The sequence below is a fragment of the Poeciliopsis prolifica genome, unplaced genomic scaffold (genome assembly GCF_027474105.1).
Source record: "Poeciliopsis prolifica strain line A6 unplaced genomic scaffold, Auburn_PproV2 SCAFFOLD006, whole genome shotgun sequence".
Lineage (NCBI taxonomy): Eukaryota > Metazoa > Chordata > Actinopteri > Cyprinodontiformes > Poeciliidae > Poeciliopsis > Poeciliopsis prolifica.
This window is the reverse complement of record NW_026562381.1, coordinates 5,822,541-5,843,898: the sequence shown is the minus strand read 5'-3', so window position 1 is coordinate 5,843,898 and position 21,358 is coordinate 5,822,541. Positions and strand designations below refer to the sequence as shown.

Genomic DNA, 21,358 nt, shown 5'->3' with positions numbered 1-21,358 from the left:
AAATTATCTTTTTATAAGGAAGTTTTTTGAAGCATGTTTTTCCTGTTTTAAATGTTAAAATGTGTGTTAAAACAGGAAATGGTAGCAATAATTTTAGCTTAAGTTTCCTTCCTAAAGCTAATTATTTTGTCTGTTTATGAGAAAAAATTAATTATTGTTCCTATTAACTGCCAATACAAGTTTAATTATTTGTAAGCTTTTAATTTGTAGTATTTTTAATTTTTAGAAAAATCTGAGATTTTCATCCATTTCTGAAACTTTCCCTCTCCTCCCACTCCAGACCTCTTTTGGTGCAGATCAACGACACAAACATGTTGGAAATGAAGGGCAGGCTCTTTCTGTAGTTCCATTTATATGTTAATCTGTCTGTGGACCTTGGCTTGGATTTGAATGATTCCAGCATAAGGTTTGGTGATGTATTCTACTCGACATTTCCTGACAGCGCTTGAAAAACCTATACATCCTCGTGGTGTCAAAGCAATCTATCATTTGCGCGGTTTGGCACTACGTTGGGACTCTTGAATCCATAACTGTTCCATTTAGTTCAAAGTCTAGTGAAATGTCGGTCGAATGTAGAGCAGAAAGGCAAAATGAGGTTACCTTTCATCATAAATCCAGAAGACAAAGTAGGAATTTGACTTTGTATGACCGACTCTCTTTTTGTTCCTTGACTATTTGCAAACTTATGATGGCAAACGTTTGAAGGAGAAAAAAAAAAAACTAGATTTTTCAAACATGAATGATGCACCGTCACAGCTGTTAAAAGTAATAGGGAGAGCTGAGTGATGGATGGAAGCTGGAGTCTTTGTTTTTACAATGTTGCACAAAGAAAAAAAAGCTTTTGTTTGACAGCAACTGTTGTCTGTTCATTCTGATAAAAGGCTTGACTCACCATGATGCATCTTGAAGTTTTTCAAAGTTCTCCACCTTACTTACCACCATTTCAATTCAAAAATATTTTATTAATATATTAAATGTTACATATACAATGTCATTCCAAGACTTGCAATAGAAGCTGATGGCTGTGGGGAGGAAGGATCTCTGGTTCTTGTATGTATTACATTGTTTCAGAAGAAGCTTATGACTGAAGACACACTTGTTGTATGAAGGTTTCATGACTGTAATTTTCTAGATTTTATGTGTATGTAAAATTTTTTCTTTGCATTATCATCTCCTGCAGTCGTCCCCAGAACAGAACAGAACTTTTAATCGGGTTGGTGAACTTTTTTAGTTCCTGGGTCTGATGCTGTTGTCCCAACAGATGATAGCAGAAGAGATTACATTCTCCAAAATAGACTTGTAGAAACTCTGAAGCATCTTCCTGCAAACATGGAAGGACTTAAACTTCCTCAAGAAGTACATCATGCTCTGGGCTTTCTTGTAGACGGCTTCACAGTTTAGACTCCAGTTCAGTCTGTTTTAAAGATGAACACCACAGAGGTATTTATATTCCTCCACCACCTCCACTTCTTCTCCCATTATAGAGTTCTCTTGAATTTCACTATCATCTCCTTTGTTTAGTTCACATTTAAAATAAGATGATTGTTTCCACATCATACCACAAAGTTGTCCACAAGCTCAAAATACACTGATATTTGTCCATCTCTGCTCCAGCTGCTGACTAGAGGCTTCTGAGTATTTCTGCAGATGACACAAGTCTGTTTTGTACTTCAAGTCTGAGGTGTACCGAGTGAAAAGGAAATGGTGAGAGTACAAGCCCCTGTGGTGCTCCTGTGCTGCTGACCACCTTGTTAGATACACAAACTATCTGTCTCTCAAACTATGGTATTTTTGTCAAGTAGTCATGGGTCCAAGTCTCCATCTGTGTCTTGTGGAGTTTCTGGCAAAGAAAATCAGGCTGAATTGCGTTAAATGCACTGGAGAAATCAAACAATATAACGCTGACAGTGTTGTCTGCTTTGTCCAGATTATAGTGTGTTTGTTGAAGCACAACCTTGATGTATTATATCATAGACTAACACAAACAATTCATGGTAGTTAATGGCAGTCATTTGTTTTAGTTTGATGCCCTTGAGGACCTGCCATGTTCCCAAATGAGGTCAGACTCTTTGGTGCTCGGCGGGTTGAATCAGAAGTACGTGAATCCTGGGTGTAACGGACAGACAGAGGAACAGCAAACAAACCTTCAGAGTCTGTATGGCAGAGCCAGCGGGGGTGAAGAAGCTGTGTAAAAACCGTGTGTGTAGGGCGGTTCCTCTTTGTGCCTTTCACATTTAGAGCAGTCCCTATTTCAAATGTCATGCACTGATTGTGCTGAATGGAAGTTACTTTCAAGGTCTTGTGTCACACACAAAAGCATGGCCTCTGCTGTGAATGGCATTAGGTTTAAGTCCCAGAGCAAGAGCCCTGCAGACACCCATACTATTGCTGTAGCAGCTGTGCAGCGGCTTAGTGTCATACAAATTCATCTCCAGAGCAACAAACATGTTTTTGTTTCATGAACCAAAATCATACAGCAGATGTTGAGCATTTGGATAACCATCCCATTTAAGAAATCCCAAAATGGAGACACTTGGGAACACTGCCAACCTTTCATCTGGAAATTTCTCAATTTATATTCTGTTTTTCTGGCGTCATCACACGACCCTCTAATTTGGGAAACACAAATTAAAGGGTCATAAAAATTTTGCTATTGAGATATCAAGCTAACTAGCACCATAATAAGCCCTATGGTCAAAGAAAGCAGGAAAAAAGAGTTGAATTTGATTTTGCTAAAGCAAAGTTATCATTTTAAGCAGAAAAGATCAAATCATGAATGAACAAAATAACAGACAGCACTTGTGTACAGTTTCTTGCCTGGATTCTATTTGGACTTAGAAAGGCTTTTAAATTTCTTTTCTCCTATAACGATGTTGTCTTGATGTATAGCATAACATTTCATTAAAATACATCACAATTTGTGGCAAATGTAAAAAAGTATGAAATTATACTATTGGAGTCAGTTTGACTCCATCTCCAGTAAGACGTGTTGTTTTGTCACGAAAGATCATGCAAAGCTAATGTTTCACAAATGGTATTTTGGAAGAATATTGATATAAAACAGCAGTGATTATTTGTAGAAATAACTCACTTGCTTCTGCACCTAATTATTGTCACTAAATCTGTGCAGACATAGAGTCTGGAGAGAGGTGGTTAATTTAACCATAGCATCAGAAAACTCTTACTGTCATGTTACACATTAAAGCCAAAAATCATAGCAAAATAAAACGTTACCTGTTAAAAATGTCATTTTTGGTTGAGTCAGTGTTCTTGCTGTTGATTCTCAAGTCATTAACTCAGTTGTAAAGGAGTAGCAGATATTTAATATGTCTTATTGAGGTGGCTGCAGTTTGGCGAGCAAAAAATACATCAGTTTCTTTGGTTTGTAGCAAAATCAAAAAAAAAGCAGAATAAATTCCTTTTTGCAGCATAAATTTGATCTTTGAAGTCTTCTTAAAGTAATATTAAAATCTATTTCTCTCTCATTCTCGTGGCTCAATATTGTGAGCTTTATGTATCGTTACACCCCTACTCTGGTGTGTTATTGTCTATCAGCTTTGATTTGTTCCCTCCTTTGTATCCAAGTCTTATGCAATAGCAAATGTTTCGTAATCCTGTGACAACTGTATTCGACTGTATTTTTGATGAACGAGGAGAACTCTGACCTTTTCTCTCTCTAATCTTTCCCATGTTTCCTGTGCTCTCTACATTTCTTCTGATTCGTCATATTGCTAAAGCCTTCTTTTATCAACCAACCAATCTCGTTCTGAGTTTTTACAGTCACCACACTTTATATATGTTTGCACATATTTATGATGGTGCTCCTTGTGTCTGAAATAATAATTTCACAGTCATTTTTCTGCTTTGAAACATTGTAAATTTCTCCAGCGGATTATGAAGGATTATAAAATCTTTGGCCCTAATTTTTTTTTTTGAAATATTTACATTTTATTTCAATAAGTGTTACTGTGAATAATTTGAACAGAAACCAGAAATACCTTGAGAATGCTCACTGACATCTGCCTGCAAAACTCGGATCAGGCCAAATTTGTTAAGCACTCGTGTCAAGACACATGTAGATACAGATGGTGGAAAGATCAAGAAAGCATATGACAAACTCCAGCCTGGAGGTCTTTATTGTGTGCAACAGTTTGCAGCTTCCATGTGGCATGCAATTTTAATGTTTCTCCCCATGCTGTGTGTGGCAGGAAAACTCATAGAATATCTTTGTTCTCCATCTGTCCCCGGGCCCCGTTCCACCCATGCTTTGGACTCATTGGACAAATGATGTGTGTGTAACAACAGCAGCAGCAGCAGCAGAAGGAGCAGAGCAGGGTTTTGTCCTGAGGTGAACTCTGCTGCAGCCGCCGAGAGAGCTACTGGCAGCTCACAGAGCGGAGAAATGAGACAGCGGGAGCAAAATCCCCGAGAAAAACCAGTGGAAAACAAGAGCAAGACACAGAAAAGATGGGCATGGTAAACAAAAAATGACAAACATCCAGCATAAAGAGGAAGACGCAGACGAAGAAAATATAAAGAAAAGGAATGACAGAGAAAAGTCAGTAATTTAGTGACAAACCAAGGGAAAGAATTAAAGGCATGATTGCAGAAGAACATGGAGGAAAAGAACCCACAGATCTGGAGCCATGAAGTGAGGTCAAGGACCTTTGGCAGCAGTGAAACTTCCTTTCCTCTCTCAATTATAGTTCTGCATAATAAAGTGATTTGGTGGCTAATAAAACACCCAGGTAGTGAGCGATCAATTCTCACATCGGCAAATCTGCTTCTCATCATTCTGTTTGTGCTGCACATATGATGTTCATCAGCAGAAAGACTCTGGCAGAAGATAGCATTGTGTCACTGTGTCTCTCAGCTTAGAGGAGCTTAATGCTGCCAGTATTGTCCCACACAGCCATATCGTTCTGCACTTTGCACTTGTCACATCATCTGCACTTTGCCATAATTGGACCTGCTGCTTCTTCTTTAGTGTAGTTGGAATGCCTTTTAATTAATTTTAGTTGTATATATTGTTATTATTGCATGTTTATTTTATTTATTGTATATATTTGACTTTTTGCACGGGAGCTGCAATAGAAATGTTGTTGAATCCTGTTCAATGACAATAAATTCAATCAATCTATCTATCTAAATGTATGTGACAAGCAAGGCCAACTTATTTTTTATACTACTGCTCGTTAACTTGCAAATTTGTTCCTTAGTATTCATTGTTAGCTTTTGTTGCAACAAAAACAATTAGCCTATTACTTGTCAGTCAATCAAAGCAGTTTTCATACACAAAAAGAAGTGTAGGTGACTTTTATCCCTGTCATGCTTTTATATCTGCCATGCAGTCCGAGCCTGAAGATACCCATCAGCGGTATTTATACTGAAACTACAGGTAGGACACCGTTTCTAATAGTGTGATGTAAGCAGCAACGTTTAAGAAACCAAAGTATTTGTGGTTTATGTGAATGTCATTTTGCTATGCTAAAGGAATAGCAGAGTGGCAGCGTAAACAACAAATAATTAAGCTTGGATGAGATTTGAGAATCTTCAACTCAGATCACAATCAAATTTGAATCTCAGAGATTTTCATGATGGAAGTTGTTTCACCTTGTTTGAATCTGCCTTTTTCAGACCATTTCTAGTCTGATATATCACTTGCTCCCCTCCCAGATCCTATCTTCTATTCACTCTAATATAAATGTCCCAAAAAACTGCACAACCTGTGGGCCATTCTGTAGAGTAGGGGTCTGCAACCTGCGGTAGCAAGTGACTCTTTGGATCTTCCACAATGGCTCTTTATAATTTTGGTTAAAAATAATAAGGAACTGAATAATGTTTTTAAATACAGATATAATAATAAATGCAAGTTTAATTTTTTTTCTTGTAATATATGCATTGAATTTTTACAGGGAATGACACTAAAATACTAGTTATATCTTTGAAACTCTTATTGAATTATTTGGTTATTATGCACATGATGTTCTGCATGTGTGTGCAACGTTCATAAGCCTCTCTAGTTCTGAACTCTTGGTTCAGTTGCAGTTGCCTCTTTTTCTAAAATAAAAAAAATTACTTGATTAAAACCTGAAAGCAGAGTGGTTTTTACCTTAATAAGGATCTTCTGATACATGAGAAGTTTGCTTCTCATGTATCAGATGCATAACATTTAATTTAAAAGTGGTGAAGTGAATGACATGCCTAGTGGTTAGAAATAAATCTTTCATCTTCTGATGCTTAAAAACAGCACTTAATGCTTCTGAATCTGGATTTCCTTCATGCTCTAAAAAAATGATGGTTTTCTCGCTTCCTCATAACTCAGGAGCAGAGATAAAAGCAGAGTGTGGAGTCTTCTGGTTTACAGGCAGCTGCACACATTTCATACCAGAGTTTTGTAGCTTGTGGAGCAACAATCCTTTTATTGTGTTGAGCATGAGTCCATTTATTGTCTTTGGCTTCAAGAGCAGTGATTAATGATGGATAGTATGACCCTTTACACAGAGCAGCCTGAAAGCTATTTTTTAAACTCTTTTTAAAGTCTTTGTTTTCTGCCGTGTTATGAATCCCGCTCAGTGTTTAGTAAAAATCGCCCACCTGCATGCATGCTGGGCTGCTGAGTTGAGTTTTTATAAAGAAGAGAGGCTTTTTAAATGTGAACTGATGAAAGCTTTTCATCCACGCTTCTTGATGAGGGACCACAGGGATTATGTAAACAGGCTACAAAGAGGAGTAAAGTATGTCAGTAATCTCTCATTTTCTAGCTTTGTTGGCAGTGAGGTGCTGCATTGTTGTCGAGTGGAGGCTGCGTTCAAAGCCACAGGCTCTTTTCCAGAATTTTAATTCAACTGTATTAGAGCTGCACTGCAACAGATAAAAGCTTCGGTGAAAATTCATGCAGTTTTCCCCAATCTGAGAGCTTTATGTTGTTTTTCACTGTGTTTAATACGCACAGCCTCTAAACGGCTCGTAAATGCTCGGCCGTGTCCCACAGTGGCGACAGAAATCCAGAGCACGACGACTCCCTGAAGGGAGGCCAAGTTAACTTTAGCAGTCAAGCTAACTTTATCAAAGCTCACTGGCAGTCCAAGACTCCAAAGACTTTATAGCAGATGTAATCAAGATTTATCACAACCAACAGCACAACTGGGGGGGAAAGATAATGTCTCAGATCAATGCAAATGGCTTCATCGTTGCCAGTGGAGTTTTAACACTTCCATGCACGCTGGTGGCATCATCTAAAAGTTAGCTGTAACTAAAATCCCACAGTTTCATGAAGCAGAATCAGCAGGTTGAGACTGACAGAAAGGCCATTTGATGACTGCAGAATGCCCAGGTCCTGCAGCTACAGAATAAACCCTAATCATCTTCTTTCCACCACCTTGCTGTGATGATATGTTCTGCTTTTATGCAAACATGCTGCTGTGCAATGCTGCCAACAATCTATGCTTTGGCGTTATCTGTTGAAGGACATTGTTCCTTAAGATGTGAGGTTCATTCAGATACAATTTTGCAAGTCCAAGTCAGTCTAGCATATTTTTGTAAACTAACATAAGTAAAATAAAATTTACCTCCAAACTATTTTGTTTTTGGGAGAGAGAGAATGAAACAATTTTCAGACAGACAAAAAGCTTGTTGAAAGGTCAAAATAATGCAACTCTCCCATGAAGTAACTTTTTTTTTTTTTTCTGATCAGCTTTTGCTCCAAGCAGTTAGAAAGATATGGCTTCAAGAATGGAAATAATGTTTCAGTGCTTGCGTCACTTGAGGCTGAGAAAATCTTCCTCCTCAAGGACATGACAATATTTTTGATTTCAAAATTACCCTGAGCTCCAAGGGCTGAAAATCTGCAGCTGCATTAATGCAAATGAAGCAAAAGCACTAGAGGATGAAACCCGGCATGCAGGGCAAAGCCAGAGGGTCTAAACAAAAAATGTCTCTGGAACAAGTTGACCTCAAAACTGTCGCCAAGTTATGCATTTTGCGTGGGAGCTTGTTAGCTCTGTATCCAAAACAAGGGCATGGGTGGAGAAGAACCAGATGTGGACATTGGCAGTTGGTCTGCAAAGAACTCGGACAGTGAGAACTGCATGACGTCAGCGCCAGATGGTTTACTCATTAACATTCACCCTGGAAGCATGCAGGGAAATGCTGCGCTGATGGCTGACAAGACGAAATGCCACTTAAACCCCTCTGCTTATTTGATGAAATATTGGTGGAAATTCAGTCCACTGAATTTTAATTCCAGGTCAAGGGGTAAATGGGTGCTCGTGAGGTTAAATGATTCTGAAGGTTTTATTTGGGTAATGCGTCACCTGAGCTAAACAAAGCTTTGTTTTTGCTGAAGCTCTTTCTCAGTTTGTGTTCGGCTGCTACGAACTGAATGAACTCTGGGATAAAATGGGGGGCAGCGATAGCACTTTGGCATGCTCGCCTGTTGTTCCGTTTCAGTTTGATCCATGTGTTTGGATGCCTGCGATGTCCTGGTTTGGCCTCTGCATATCAAATGACCAACACTGAAGTTAAGTATTAACAGTGCAGTGGTTTCACAGCCTCAACACGACGGAAGAATCTCCACAGTGAAGAGAGAAAAAAATCTATATTCTGTTATATACTCAGCGAAAAACTGAGTTATTAACAGATTTCTGATGTAAAAATTCTGCTGACGTTGAAACAAAAGCTTTTGTGTGGCAGAGAAGTCAGGTTTCTTCCTGGAATTAGTAAACCTCACAAATCTCAAGGATAAACTTTATTGCTGTAGATTTTACATTTCACTACTTTAACTGTTTTCTCTGGGTCACTTCAAACTGCGTTTGCTCGATTTTTAGTGCTAACCAGTAACACCTAGTTTGTCTTTTTCTGCAATGGGTTGATACATATTTTACAGAAATACAGTGTTCCAAATTATTATACAAGTGATATTTTCTCAGATTTTCTTAAATGGTCAGTGCAAATGATGGTCAGTATAATTTTCAAGTTATGAACTTGGTCCCCAAAGTCAGTCCTCAAGGGCCGGCACCCTGCATGTTTTAGTTCTCTCCCTGATTTAACGCACCTGGATCAAATGATCTCCTTCCTGGTCGCCACTACCAGGAAGGAGAGAAAACATGCAGGATGCTGGCCCTCGAGGACCGACTTTGGGGACCCCTGTATTACAGTATGAATCAAATGCTACTGAACAAAGCTCTGCATAAGAACAGTATTGATTTCAAAAATAAAAAAAACTCAAAATGCACTGATTTTAAAGTAGCCTAATCACACTACATTGCATTCCAGACACATTTTGGTTTTTCATATCTTGGTGTAATTGAGAAATGGGCAGGACTAATTTTTCAGCAGTAAAGCAAATATGTTTATTAAGCACTTTTAATATACATCAGAAAATTCAGCTTTGTATAATACAGAAATTATTTTAATGAAAGTTAAATGTACACAATAAGCTATTTACAATCCAATCACTGAGTCAAATCAAAGTGGACAGACAGAACAGGTTCGAGACCAACAAGAGAACTGTTTAATAACACTATACATCATGATTTCCTGCCTAAAATCCTTCCATTCGCCCTTCGTGGCACACAGAGAGGTTTCACTGGGGGTTTATAAGTGTTTGTGCATGCGATAAGATTTCTTCTTCCCCCAAAATACCAGCTCTTGGCAAAAATATAGCTCACTGTGAACATTTTGAGAAGCCTGCAAAGATGTGACATAGCCTGTAAATGCTAAAGCAGCTCCGCTCAGTTCATGAGAAACAGATGTTTCAGTTCTCTCCAAGTCATTGCTGACCAAACTCCTCCTCCAAGAGGAGGTGGGACAGTGTATGCTGTTTCAACTTTGGCTCTTGAAAGTCTGCATTTCAAACAATATCACTAACAACTAGGGGCTGTCTTATTGGCTGAACCTTTTTGTGTCACGCCCCTGAAAAGTCCAGCAGAATATAATGAAAATGATACAGAAACAAAGCCAGGGTTCTGTTTGCAGAGCTGCTGAGAAATGCTAAATGAAAACAAAAAAAAAACTGCTGCATTTAGCACCAAAACCTTGCTGACGATACACAACGGTTACTTAAATACTCTTGCACATAAAAACACCACACACACATACAATACAAAAACAGAAAAATCCCATAGGGACGAAATCAAATTTGTTTTACATTATAAATGAACCTCCCTCCTGCTCAGATATTTAAAAGGCAAAAAAAAAGTCCCAAAATGTCTGCAGGCATCTTCTGAACACAGCACCATGATAGAATGCAACACAAATAAAAATGCAACAAAAGTGGCTTGTTTTCCTAAAAAATAAATACACTTTATATCCCAGTAAACTGCTTTTAAAATGTTACACGCAACAAAAGGTTTTAGCACTCTGATCAAAGGTAACACAGATTATTTGGGGTCTCTAGAAAGGCAATGAATGACAACCATGACATCAGTTACTGTCTGTTTGGGACAATGCACCCACTGGTACACTGCTGTCAGTGAGACAAATACACCATACTACAAAATAATAATGGAAGAATTGGCATGTTTTTTCTCAAACAGCTCATAAAACATGAAGGGGATACAAAGTGAAGGGGAAAAACATGTATGTCTGTCAGTTTACTATTTTAAAAGTGCATACACTGCTTATTAAATAGTATAACATTAAATTAAAATGATATTTTGAATGAAAACAGAAGGCTGTAACAGATGTAGGCACATATCAGTTCACATACACTACAGGCAGAGAGTTGTTTTATGGCGTCCCACGGAGGGAGGATGGGGGGATTCAATGTAGTTTTGTGATGCAGACGGAAACTGTTGCTTTGGCACATTTTCCCCAATGTCAGCATGATGGATGGTGGTCAGAACATCTAAAACAGCAAAAAAAGAAAATAATAGGGTTAGTTTTTTTGGTTTTGTTTTGAAGGGGGAAAAATTCTTTGCGCTACTGAAGAAAGAGGTGTGAAAATCCTTGAAATAACACCATCTTTCATAGCAGCAACACAATCTCTTATTGTAAAAATGGAGAAAAATCCATCCTCAAAACTGAGAACAATTATTATTGACAAAACCACTGATTGAGAATTCATTGCTACACCTACAAATACCTTCACAATAAATTTAACAGACGCAATTATTTATAGTCAAGCACAACTTTCACCAAAAGGTGTTTCTTATGTTTATCGCAAATTGTTTTGCATTTTCCAGCTTTGATTTTGTTCACAGCATTGTGTAAAAGCAAAGAACACATGCAGTAAAAATATAAAACATCAGTATCCAATGTCTTGCACTCAATTACCTGCAACTGTAGATTTCAAATGTCTGGAAAAACAGTATATAGGGCTCTATTGAGCATTTTCAGGCAAGGCCACAAAGATCATATGTATTTGCATTTGAAAACACAGAGTGACCTATTATGATGAAAACATGGCAAGCCATCTGGTTCATAAACATGGTCTCAGGACTTTTCATTTTGATGGCACTTTCAATGACATGGAAACTTGCTTTTAATGAATGAACTATCCATTTTTAACAAGTGACACTTATCACACAGGTCATCACCATTGTCTTGTAGTTTGTACTGTTTTGAAGAATATAGTAGCTGTTGCGCAAATGTTAATTGCGGTGTTAGAAATGCACTGAAACAACTAAGAAAAATTATAAAAAGGCCACAGGAACCTTGCTAAAGTCCATGGATTTACCAACTCTTTGACAAACCAAGAGGTTTTAAATAAATATCATACAGACACTAATCAACCTTCTTCCACAGTCATCAGTGGTCCTCCTTAAAGAAAGTTTATACCGAATAATAGTTAATGATTCCTCTCAGTTTGCTCCAACCTTGAAAAAAACATGTTCTACTTTTGGCAAAAGGCATTTGTACAAAGTTTTAACAAGGGTATTAATAATTTAGATCCAAGTGATTTTGAAATTGATAAAGGGACTTAAATCAAAGCTTGGATTTTTCTAAAATTTTCATTTTCTGATTATGATCCTGTCATAAATAATGACCTTCCTTCACAGTGGTGATAAATCTATTCACACCACGTCTTCCATTCAGTGCAAAACATACTGTAAGATCTCTTACCAGCTATAACGGAGTCTCCTTTTTGTAGTTAAACCCTGGGTCGGATCCTTCAATCTGCAGCTTCAGGGCTTGTTTAAGGCTCAGCTCTGTTTCCCCAATGGGGTAGTTCTCTAAAACATCCTGGTGGGCCCTGTTCTGGACAGTCCGTGGAACTGACACTCGACCCAAGAAAACCTGGTTGCCCTGTAGGTGATATTTGGGGTTTGTCATAATCCCATTCCTTTTCTTCTCTGAGCAGCTCTGTGGCTGGATGAAGAACGGGTCTTGGCACTGGCCTCTGTCCTGTTGCATGGAACCACCAATCATGATCTTACAGTGAGGATCCTTCACTGCAATATTGGCAACTGACTGGTTGAAAGCCATTCTCTTGTCAAACTGGGTCATCTCGTACTCCAAAACCTGGCCTTGGCTGGATCCACTGTTTTTTGTTTTCTTTTTGTCTCCCAGAGCTGCTTTGCTATTTTGAGTTCCGCTTCCTGTCTTAGTTCCTTTGGCCGACTTCAGACCTGACTTCAGTTGAGACCATTCAAATTCGTTGGATGGAGATGATGGCTGCTGACTGACGGACTTTGTTGTTGAGCAAGGGGACACAATCGACTGTCTGCTTCGGCTCCGAGGCAGTGAGTGCTGCTGAATCTGCTCTGTGAATGTCATTCCATGGAAACTGTCAATAGGTACAGTTTGAGCTGTAGCTGTGGATGACGTGGTTCTTAAAGAGGAGTTTTTTGAACTCTTGAGGGAATTGTTTGATAGGGATGACTTCTGTCTGTCCACAGTGGAGTCGGGAGATTCTGATGGCGAGCTGAAAGCGTGGACAGGTCCGTCGGGGAGACCGCGTCCAGATGACTGAACGTCTCCCACCCCTGTGCTGCCAGAACTGCTCGATTTAATGGTGAGAGAATGCATTTTGCCAGTCACTGCCAAAGGTGTTTTCTCTTCCATGGTATGCACAGGGGAAGGGTTGCAGCCATTTAATGTTGTGGCTCCATATTTTTCTAGTATTTTAATGATCATTGAGTGGCCGCCTTTGGCTGCCACTCTCATTGCCGTACGGCCAAATTGATCAGCGTGGTTGGGGTCCGCACCGTTTTCCAGCAGTATCTGCACGACATCGATGTGTCCCTCTTGGGCAGCTATACCCAGTGCAGTTGCTCCCTGGTTGCATGTATGATCCACATGCGCTCCGTTCTCTATCAAAAACTGAACCACTTTGGGGTGGCCCTGCCATGCTGCAGACTGGAGAGCGGATCGCTTCTCATTATCGCAGGCGTTCACGTCAGTGTGGTAGTTGATGAGCAGCCTCACCATCTCAATATGTCCCTGCCAGCAGGATACATGGAGGGCTGTCCTGCCCTCCGTGTCGCAAGCTTCAACGTTCGCACCGTTTTCAAGAAAATACTCCGTCATGGCCAGCTGATTTTCAAGTGCCATTATGTAGAGTGTCGGGCGACCATCTGCGTCTTTACAATCTATATCAGCACCATGGCTCAGCAGCAGTTCAACAATGTCTCTGTGGCCTTCAAGTGCAGATACCCTGAGTGCATTCCTTCCATCGTACCCCCTCTGGTCAATGTTCGACTTGTTCTCAAGGAGAATTTGCACACAGTCATAATGTCCTTCTTGTGCAGCCAATATCAGTGGTATTCTACCATCATTATCCACCTCTGAGCAGCGAGCACCTTGTTCAATAAGAGCATCACACACTTGCCGGTGGCCCTCAAACGAAGCCATATGTAGCGGGGTCCAGCCTGCGTCATCCCTGTGGTTCTCATCCAGCCCTCTGTCCAGCAGAGTTCGGACTACCTCCACATTTCCCTGAGCCGAGGCGATGCTCAGCACCGTCCTTCCCTCGCTGTCAATGCTATCCACAGCGGCTCCCCAGAAAAGTAGCGTGTTGACCACAGACGCATGACCCATTGATGCAGCTGCCAGGAGAGGGGTGCGCCCGTTCTTGTCTGTGTGATCCACATCAGCGCCGCCTTCCAAGAGCAAATCAACCACATCCACATGTCCTTCATAGCCAGCCACAAGCAGAGGAGTCATGCAGTCTTTGTCACAGTGATCAACCTCTGCTCCCCTGTCAATCAGAAGGCTCACAACAGATGCATGACCTTTACTAGCAGGAATACAGAGAGCAGCCACAGACAGGGCAGTCCTCCCATCAACATCTTCATGATTAACTTCAGCTCCGTGGTCCAGCTCCCATTTCTCTGTGCCCCATATGCCGCAGCTTTCTTCCTTCATTGTCTGCTTTGTTGACTTCGGCTCCGTGCTGAAGAAGATTTAACACAATATCTTCATGGCCTCCCCAAGCTGCCGCCCTCAGTGCAGTTCTACCATCTGCATCAGCACAGTCCACTTTGGCTCCAGCATAAAGAAGAGCAGACACAACCTCAGAGTGTCCGCCCCAAGCTGCAGAGCGGAGCGCGGTCCACCCATCATGATCCGTGTGGTTTATGTCTGCTTCACAACCAATAAGGCAGTTGACCACTTTGGTATGACCCTGCCTTGCAGCCAGAGTAAGCGCCGTTTGTCCATGGTTGTCTTCCAACTCCATGTTCGACCCTCTAGATATTAGCAAATTAACCACATCAAGATTTCCACTGTATGCAGCATTGGCCAGTAGAGTTCTGCCATTAGAGTCACACTGGTTTACAGAAGCCCCGTTGTCAAGTAATGTTCTTATTGAGTCCTCTCGCTCTAGAGCTTGCTGTACAATGCATGAAGCATGATCATCTTCATTGTTCACATGAGCACCAGCTTTGACCAGAAGCTGCAGAACTTCCTGCTCTCTTGGTATGGAGGTGCTCAGAGAGTCTTTAGTGGGAGTTCCATTCCAGACCATCCAAAGAGCAAGATTACAGGGCTCAATCTGCAAGTTAGAGTTGACAAGGTGCAGAGCAAATTCCTGAACTTCCAGAGGCTTCAGCTGCTTTGCTCTACAGGTGTAGCTCATGGCCAACATCCGATGACCCTCTGCTGCATTGCACAGATACTTCTGGGTGCAGTGCTTCACATCCAGCAACCATTCTGCAAAACTGTAGTGGAAAAGGATTTTAGTACTCCCAAGGCCATCGACCAACAACTTGGAGAGAATGTCCATCTTTTTCTGAAACTCCTCCATAGTCAGTGTCATGTTTTTGGTCCAGACTGCGTGGTACAGTTCTTTGACTGTAAGTGGCCTGCAAGTTGCCAAGATTACATTAAGAATGGGCTGAACCTTGGCAAATTGTTTTCTGACGAACAGCCTTTGACAAAGCCACAGGTAGAGGCCATTGAGAGTGCCTGGGATGTCACGGATCTCCCGAAGCATGATGAAGTTCTCCACTACGCCATCCAGAACACGTTCCAGGTAGAGGAAACAGCCGCTGCTTTTGATGTGAAGCTGGTTGAGCATTTCAGCGGTCTCCTTGGTTAGGTGCTGTCTCAAAGCCTCCTCCTGGTCCAGCCGGTGAAGGATGTACTGCTGCACATCCTTGACGATGTAGGCCTTCCGCAGATCATCGAGACTGATTTTGCGGAATCCTGAAAAAAAAACAGAGTGCATTAGATGAGTGGGGTGATAAATAGAAAAATCTAAAAAGAAAAAAAAATGGGAATGAAGATACAAATAACTTATTTTTGAAAAATACATAGTTAAAGAGTCACTTTTCCCACACTGGTTATAACTAATCTTGAATTCATATCCAGTTTCAACCTGTTGGTCATAAACCTTTAGGTGATTAACTGAAGCAAACCTTTAATTTCCAGAGCAGCTATGTTGTTAAAGACGAGCCTTTTATAACCCCTCTGGCTACTTGAAACAGAAAAATCAGCAGGTGTTTGCAATCAGCTCAAAAGATATAGATGAAAACTAAGCCTCGACAAGTGCTGAAACGTTTAGTTTCTGTTGTAGAGAAAATTTGAGCTCTGATCAGTTAATGCCAAACTTTACAATGAATGTGGCCTAAATATTATATTCAAATATATTCCTTTATGATCATTGCCTAAACACCTGGAGAAAAAAAAATGAACATGGAAGCACAAATCCTAACATCAACAGCCAGTAAATGTTTCACACAAGCCTCACTCCCACATGGATCTTTAAAATCCTACTGTAAAAGTTAATTATCACAATGAGTCCCAATGAATGATTTTAATAGGATTCCTCTGTAAGACATGGGAAAATTGCCTCATAATAGACTTGGCTAATGGACATAAAGTGGACTTTCGTTCATGTTGAAACCATCTATAGTCTGTCCAGCCTGCAGCACTCCAGTATTCTTTTATTTACAGTTCCCATGGTCTTTGAGGTCTACTGAGAAAGGAAAAACATGCTACCCGATGGTCCCTTGGCATAGCTAATGTAGTAAATACTTACAGAAGACACAGTTCCCATAAAGGCTCTATATGCTCCAACATTTGACTCAATTTACATTGAAATATTTACATTAAATTTCTTGTGGTTCAAATATTTATATTTTATTATTTTGGAGAGAAAATGCTAAGTTTAAAAATATTGTAAGCAAAGCAGAACTAAGACATTTGCTCCCATTATAAAACCCATTCTATAACATAATTTAGATCAGAAAGGTTGTTGAAGTTCTGTGTTCATCTTACAGAGTTATTTTTCCAGGCAGAAAAAAAAGTCAGTTTACCCCACTGTGCTGAATGGTGACTACACAGCTGCAAGCCTGATAACTCTGGTGTGTTTAACAGCAGCTCCCAAACACTAACTGGCAGTTTAGTAAACAGATCCTGGTAAACAGACGGAGGACAAGGTTGTCTTTATCACCTGCTCCTGGGTTTGTTCAAGATAAGCACACTCCCCCCAGCAGCGACTCACAATAACAGTTTCACTTTGTCCTTGAAACTTTTGCAAGTTTGCAAAATGTTACTACTTTATTAATATGAAAATGGGCAAAAATGGGCGTCTTTGTTCTGGAAGTCACAAGTCAGTCTCAAGTCGAGTCCAACGTTAAAGCAGCCGATTTTTGATTTTCAAGTGCCAAACTTTGAATTTTGAGGCTTCAATACATGTTATAGTATATTTAGTGTTTTAACTGTTAAAATTAATAGCATTTTCAGAGTGGTCTCTTATGTTATGGTCCATAAACTCTAAACACACATCAACTAAGACTTTCTTAGTTGATGTGTGTTTAGAAATTATACTGTATGTATGTATCTGCATGTTTTACGTAAAAAAAAAAAAAAAAAAAAAAATCAAACAAACAAAAAATAAACTTTAGTAAACACAAGATGTTTTCTAGAATATAGATCTGGAATTCCTAGCCTTCTTACAAGAAACATGAGCAAGTATGACAACTTTAATAATTCTTCATTTAAGGAATTATTCTTTTAAAAATACTCTTCAATAGATTACATGTGACAGGGTGATTAATGACAATATTTCACAACTTTCAAACAGGCATGTTAAAAGACATTCCAGCCTAAATAAGTAAAAAGCAAAAACACCCACTCATAAACTCAACATTAAACAGATATTAGTCCCTAGGGCTGACTTATTCTTTTTGCAACTATAAATGTTAAAGTTGGATGCTTTGGGCTTTCCTGCCCATAATGTTTGACCAATAAATGTTACATAATGCAATTATTGTTTTTAAAACCACTTTGTAAATGTTGTAGGCAATAAACTGACTTCTGCCTGAGTGGTGCTTGATAGCTTTTTGTTTTAATGTCTCCAACTCCAAAGCATCAATGATTAAATCAAAAAATATTTTACTGAGTTACTGAATCCATAATAGTGAAAAGAACTCACTGAGATTTTTGATTTTATCAAAGGCAGACTCTCTCTCCAACACCCCACCATCATTTGACTGTCTTCTGTTGTGTATAAATCAGTTATCAGGAGATTTTCTACCAACCTTCTCTACTGACAAAGACCAGCTCAGAGAGATTTACAGAGCTGGAGCCCCAAACAAATGAGCAATAAAGTTACTTCACTATGTTGTCAGTAAATACGAGGCAAACAATTGCTGCATTTATGTTCACTCATCCGTGCTAAGGAACAATAACACAAGCAGACGAGCTTTATGTTTCTGAAGCTGCAAACATGACAGGAACTGAGAATTAAAAAAAAAAAAAAAAAAAAAAAAAAAACTTTGAGGCTTTTACTTTGTCCCAACACAAAAAAGGGCACATTGCCAATGTTTTGAATTCTTGTACCAAAAATTGTCTCTTCGCAAAAATATACTTTATGACTGATCGGACACTAGAAGTGCTTCAGGACCCAAACCTACTTTCAGTCTTGTGTTTTCATGGAGACCACGTTCTTCTTCTCTGACTTTATGACCTCCTGCTCCGGCTCCCACTGCAGTCCTGGAGTTGGATTCATGGGAAGCATGTAAAGTATCTCAGTGTACCAAAACACCCTGAAGCAATTCTTTCTTTGTCTGACTGAAAACTGTTTATTTTTCAAACCTCTGCTTTAAAAACTTGATTTGCTTCTCAGTTTGGCAATTTTTCAAGAAACAAAAAGGAGAACCGACTCATGTATTAATTTAAGATTTATTTAGAAAGATAGTTGGTGATCGAAAGAATCATATGGTGCTGATGTAGATTCTTATAGTCAATGGTTCAATTTTCATACATAAAAGATCAAATCTAAACCCATGAGGGTGTCAGAAGATTTTCCATGCTTTCTCTTATTTGTCCTCTATTCAACTTTTAAGGTGAAGCCAGCTAATGCACATTTTTCCTTCACTTCACTATTCAGGCTAATGCAGAATACCAAGTACCTCAGTTAACCCAGGAACACAAGTGTAGAAGTGAATTTAGAACTTAGTTTCTTGTCATGCATAGGTATGAGAGCCTCATACTTCTTCCTGACCAACTCTTTCTGGTTTTGCTCTAGCTGGGACAGGAAAGTCGCTCAGAATAGCAAAGAGGCCATTAGAAGGGAAAACTGACAAAAAGAGCCTCCAGAAAATCAAGAGACCTAAAACACAGAAATGCTGCACTACCTTCATTATATTCTCTAGGAAACAGCAAAAAAAAAAAAAGAAAAAACTGTTCAGGTATTTAATTTGTGATCCACAGTTTCACCACCTATAGTAATTGTCAACAGTTATGAGATTCAGTGAGAAGTCAAGAGATAAAACTGCACTGTTGGATTGGAACATAAAGGATCCTTTTTATTTAGCAACAAAGAAAATTTCTGGTAGAGAAGTCAAAAGAGACATTTTCTTCTAGTTTTTCTATGTGTTGAAAGGTACTCAATAATTTCTGCTTTGCTGGACATCCATTGTAGGAATTGAGTTTCAAATTCCTTTTCTCAAGTTTAGAGAAAAGAAAAATCTAAATTTTGTGAAGCAGCTTAGCAAAAAAAAAAAAAAGAACTAACAAATGAAAAAAACTGGAACAAAGTGAAATCAACTTGCAAAGATGAAAATCTGATGACAGAATAAATGGCACTCCTACTACACATTAAAATTAAGGCATTAACGAAAAGTGTAAACTTGGAGTGTAGACTCCCCACTTGGGTGGAGTTGGAGCTTTGGCAGCCCAAAATGGAGACAAGCTGAAGGGCATAGTCAAAGCAATCTGAGCTTTTCAAATACTTTTCAAAATCCACAGGTTGATCCCATCCAAGCCAAGTGCTGTTGAGGCAGCAAATAATGCAAAAAGAGCCCCAACCAAGTACTGAGAACATGAACTGCACAATAAGTAAACACCATCCATCCATCCATTTTCTGTTCACCCTTGTCCCTGATGGGGTCTGGAGGTGCTGATGCCTCTCCAGCTACTTTCCGGGCGAGAGGCGGGGTACACGCTGGACAGGTTGCCAGTCTGTCACAGGGCAACACAGAGACAAACAGGACAAACAACCATGCACACACACACTCACACCAAGGGAGAATTTAGAGAGACCAATTAACCAAGCAGTTATGTTTGTAGACTGTGGGAGGAAGCTGGAGTACCCGGAGAGAATCCACGCATGCACAGGGAGAACCTGCAAACTCCGCGCAGAAAGACAGTGAGGCGGGACCTTCTTGCTGCAAGGCAACAATGCTACCAACTGCGCCACTGTGCAATAAGTAAACATATTTTTCAATATTTAAATTTCCCTATTAAATAGTTTTTTGACTTGAGTTATCTGGTTTTCAAAATTTCCTCAACTGTAAGTCATGATCAACATTAAAACACTAAAAAGTCAAAATAATTAGTTCTTGATGATATTCAAATTTCTGCACGTTTGACATGAGTTCTGCAGAACAGAAGGCCTGTGCTGTTTTTATATCATGTAAAAATATGAAAACCTTCATATTTAGCCAAATATTTAACTTTCTAATGTCCTGAGATTGGAATGTAATGGTAAGTCGCACCCCATCATTGCGGCTAGGTATTTCAGCTTAATTAGCTGCATTTATTTATTTCAGATATGTTGAATGAAAAAAAATATCTGCAAATGGAAAAATTTTCCACAAGTGATATAATCGTGGTCCACTATATCTTATTTTGGTTCAGTTAATGAGACTTTTATTTTTCTTTCAACAAAGGATCGGTTCATATTTGCTTTTCTCTTGAATAGACTTGTGAAGTGCTATAGCTCAATAAAGCTGCAAACAACCAAGAGGGAAAGTTGTGAAACTTGTCACTTGCTTAGTTGCGCGAGCCTCAAGAATGCAACAAGTCTCTTCAGCTGCAAACATTCAGGAGCCTTCCAGATGCCATTATTGGCCTTTTTCACTTACATTTGGCACCATTACATCAGGCAACCCAAAAGTTGAGAGTTCTCAACATGTTCTGATCATCTTATGTGTTTTATATGATAGAATAATTCTGTGAACAAAACTGACTGGTAAACAAAAGGCACTTTGATCAGGGTAAGGGATGCAGCTCCGCAGTGCAGGCCTCCGAGCCAGCTGCTGCTCATTATGAGACTGGATATCAGCCACAGGAGACAACCCCACACAACAGATAGCCTGTTTGCTTTCTAGATTAATGTTTTCAGATGACAAACGAGACGGTATGCATGTGCACCAGAGAACTAGAGGTACGTGCTCATCACCAGGATTTTACAGTGACTGCTTCTCTGATAGGACATGTACCTTTCCAAGACACCCTCTTTAGTCACTGGATACACAAAGAAAACAGAAACCTAAGCCTTGCTGCATTCTCCTTAGGCTCTCCAGTAAACCTGTGCTCAACAAATGTCTGTTCGACAGCTGCAGATTCCCCCCGCTCCAAAAAACACCAGAGCGCCAACCTCCTAAACACAAGTATGTGGATGAGAGTCGGTTCCAAAAGTCTGCAAACAGCAGAAAGTGTGCTGCTATGTCGGCTTTGAGAG

At 39.6% G+C, this 21,358-nt stretch overlaps 1 protein-coding gene across 1 annotated transcript in view; it reads right to left on the bottom strand.

Annotated features, from left to right (window-relative positions):
• Positions 1-9,327: 9,327 nt before the first annotated feature.
• The window catches only part of LOC129360772 (ankyrin repeat domain-containing protein 50-like), a 39,076-nt gene continuing 27,045 nt past the window's right edge, over positions 9,328-21,358 (bottom strand). Inside the window, 3 exon segments of the mRNA XM_055031174.1 lie at positions 9,328-10,849; positions 12,067-14,269; positions 14,271-15,591. Of these exon segments, the coding sequence (XP_054887149.1) occupies positions 12,070-14,269; positions 14,271-15,591 (3,521 nt within the window). The 3' untranslated portion in view covers positions 9,328-10,849; positions 12,067-12,069.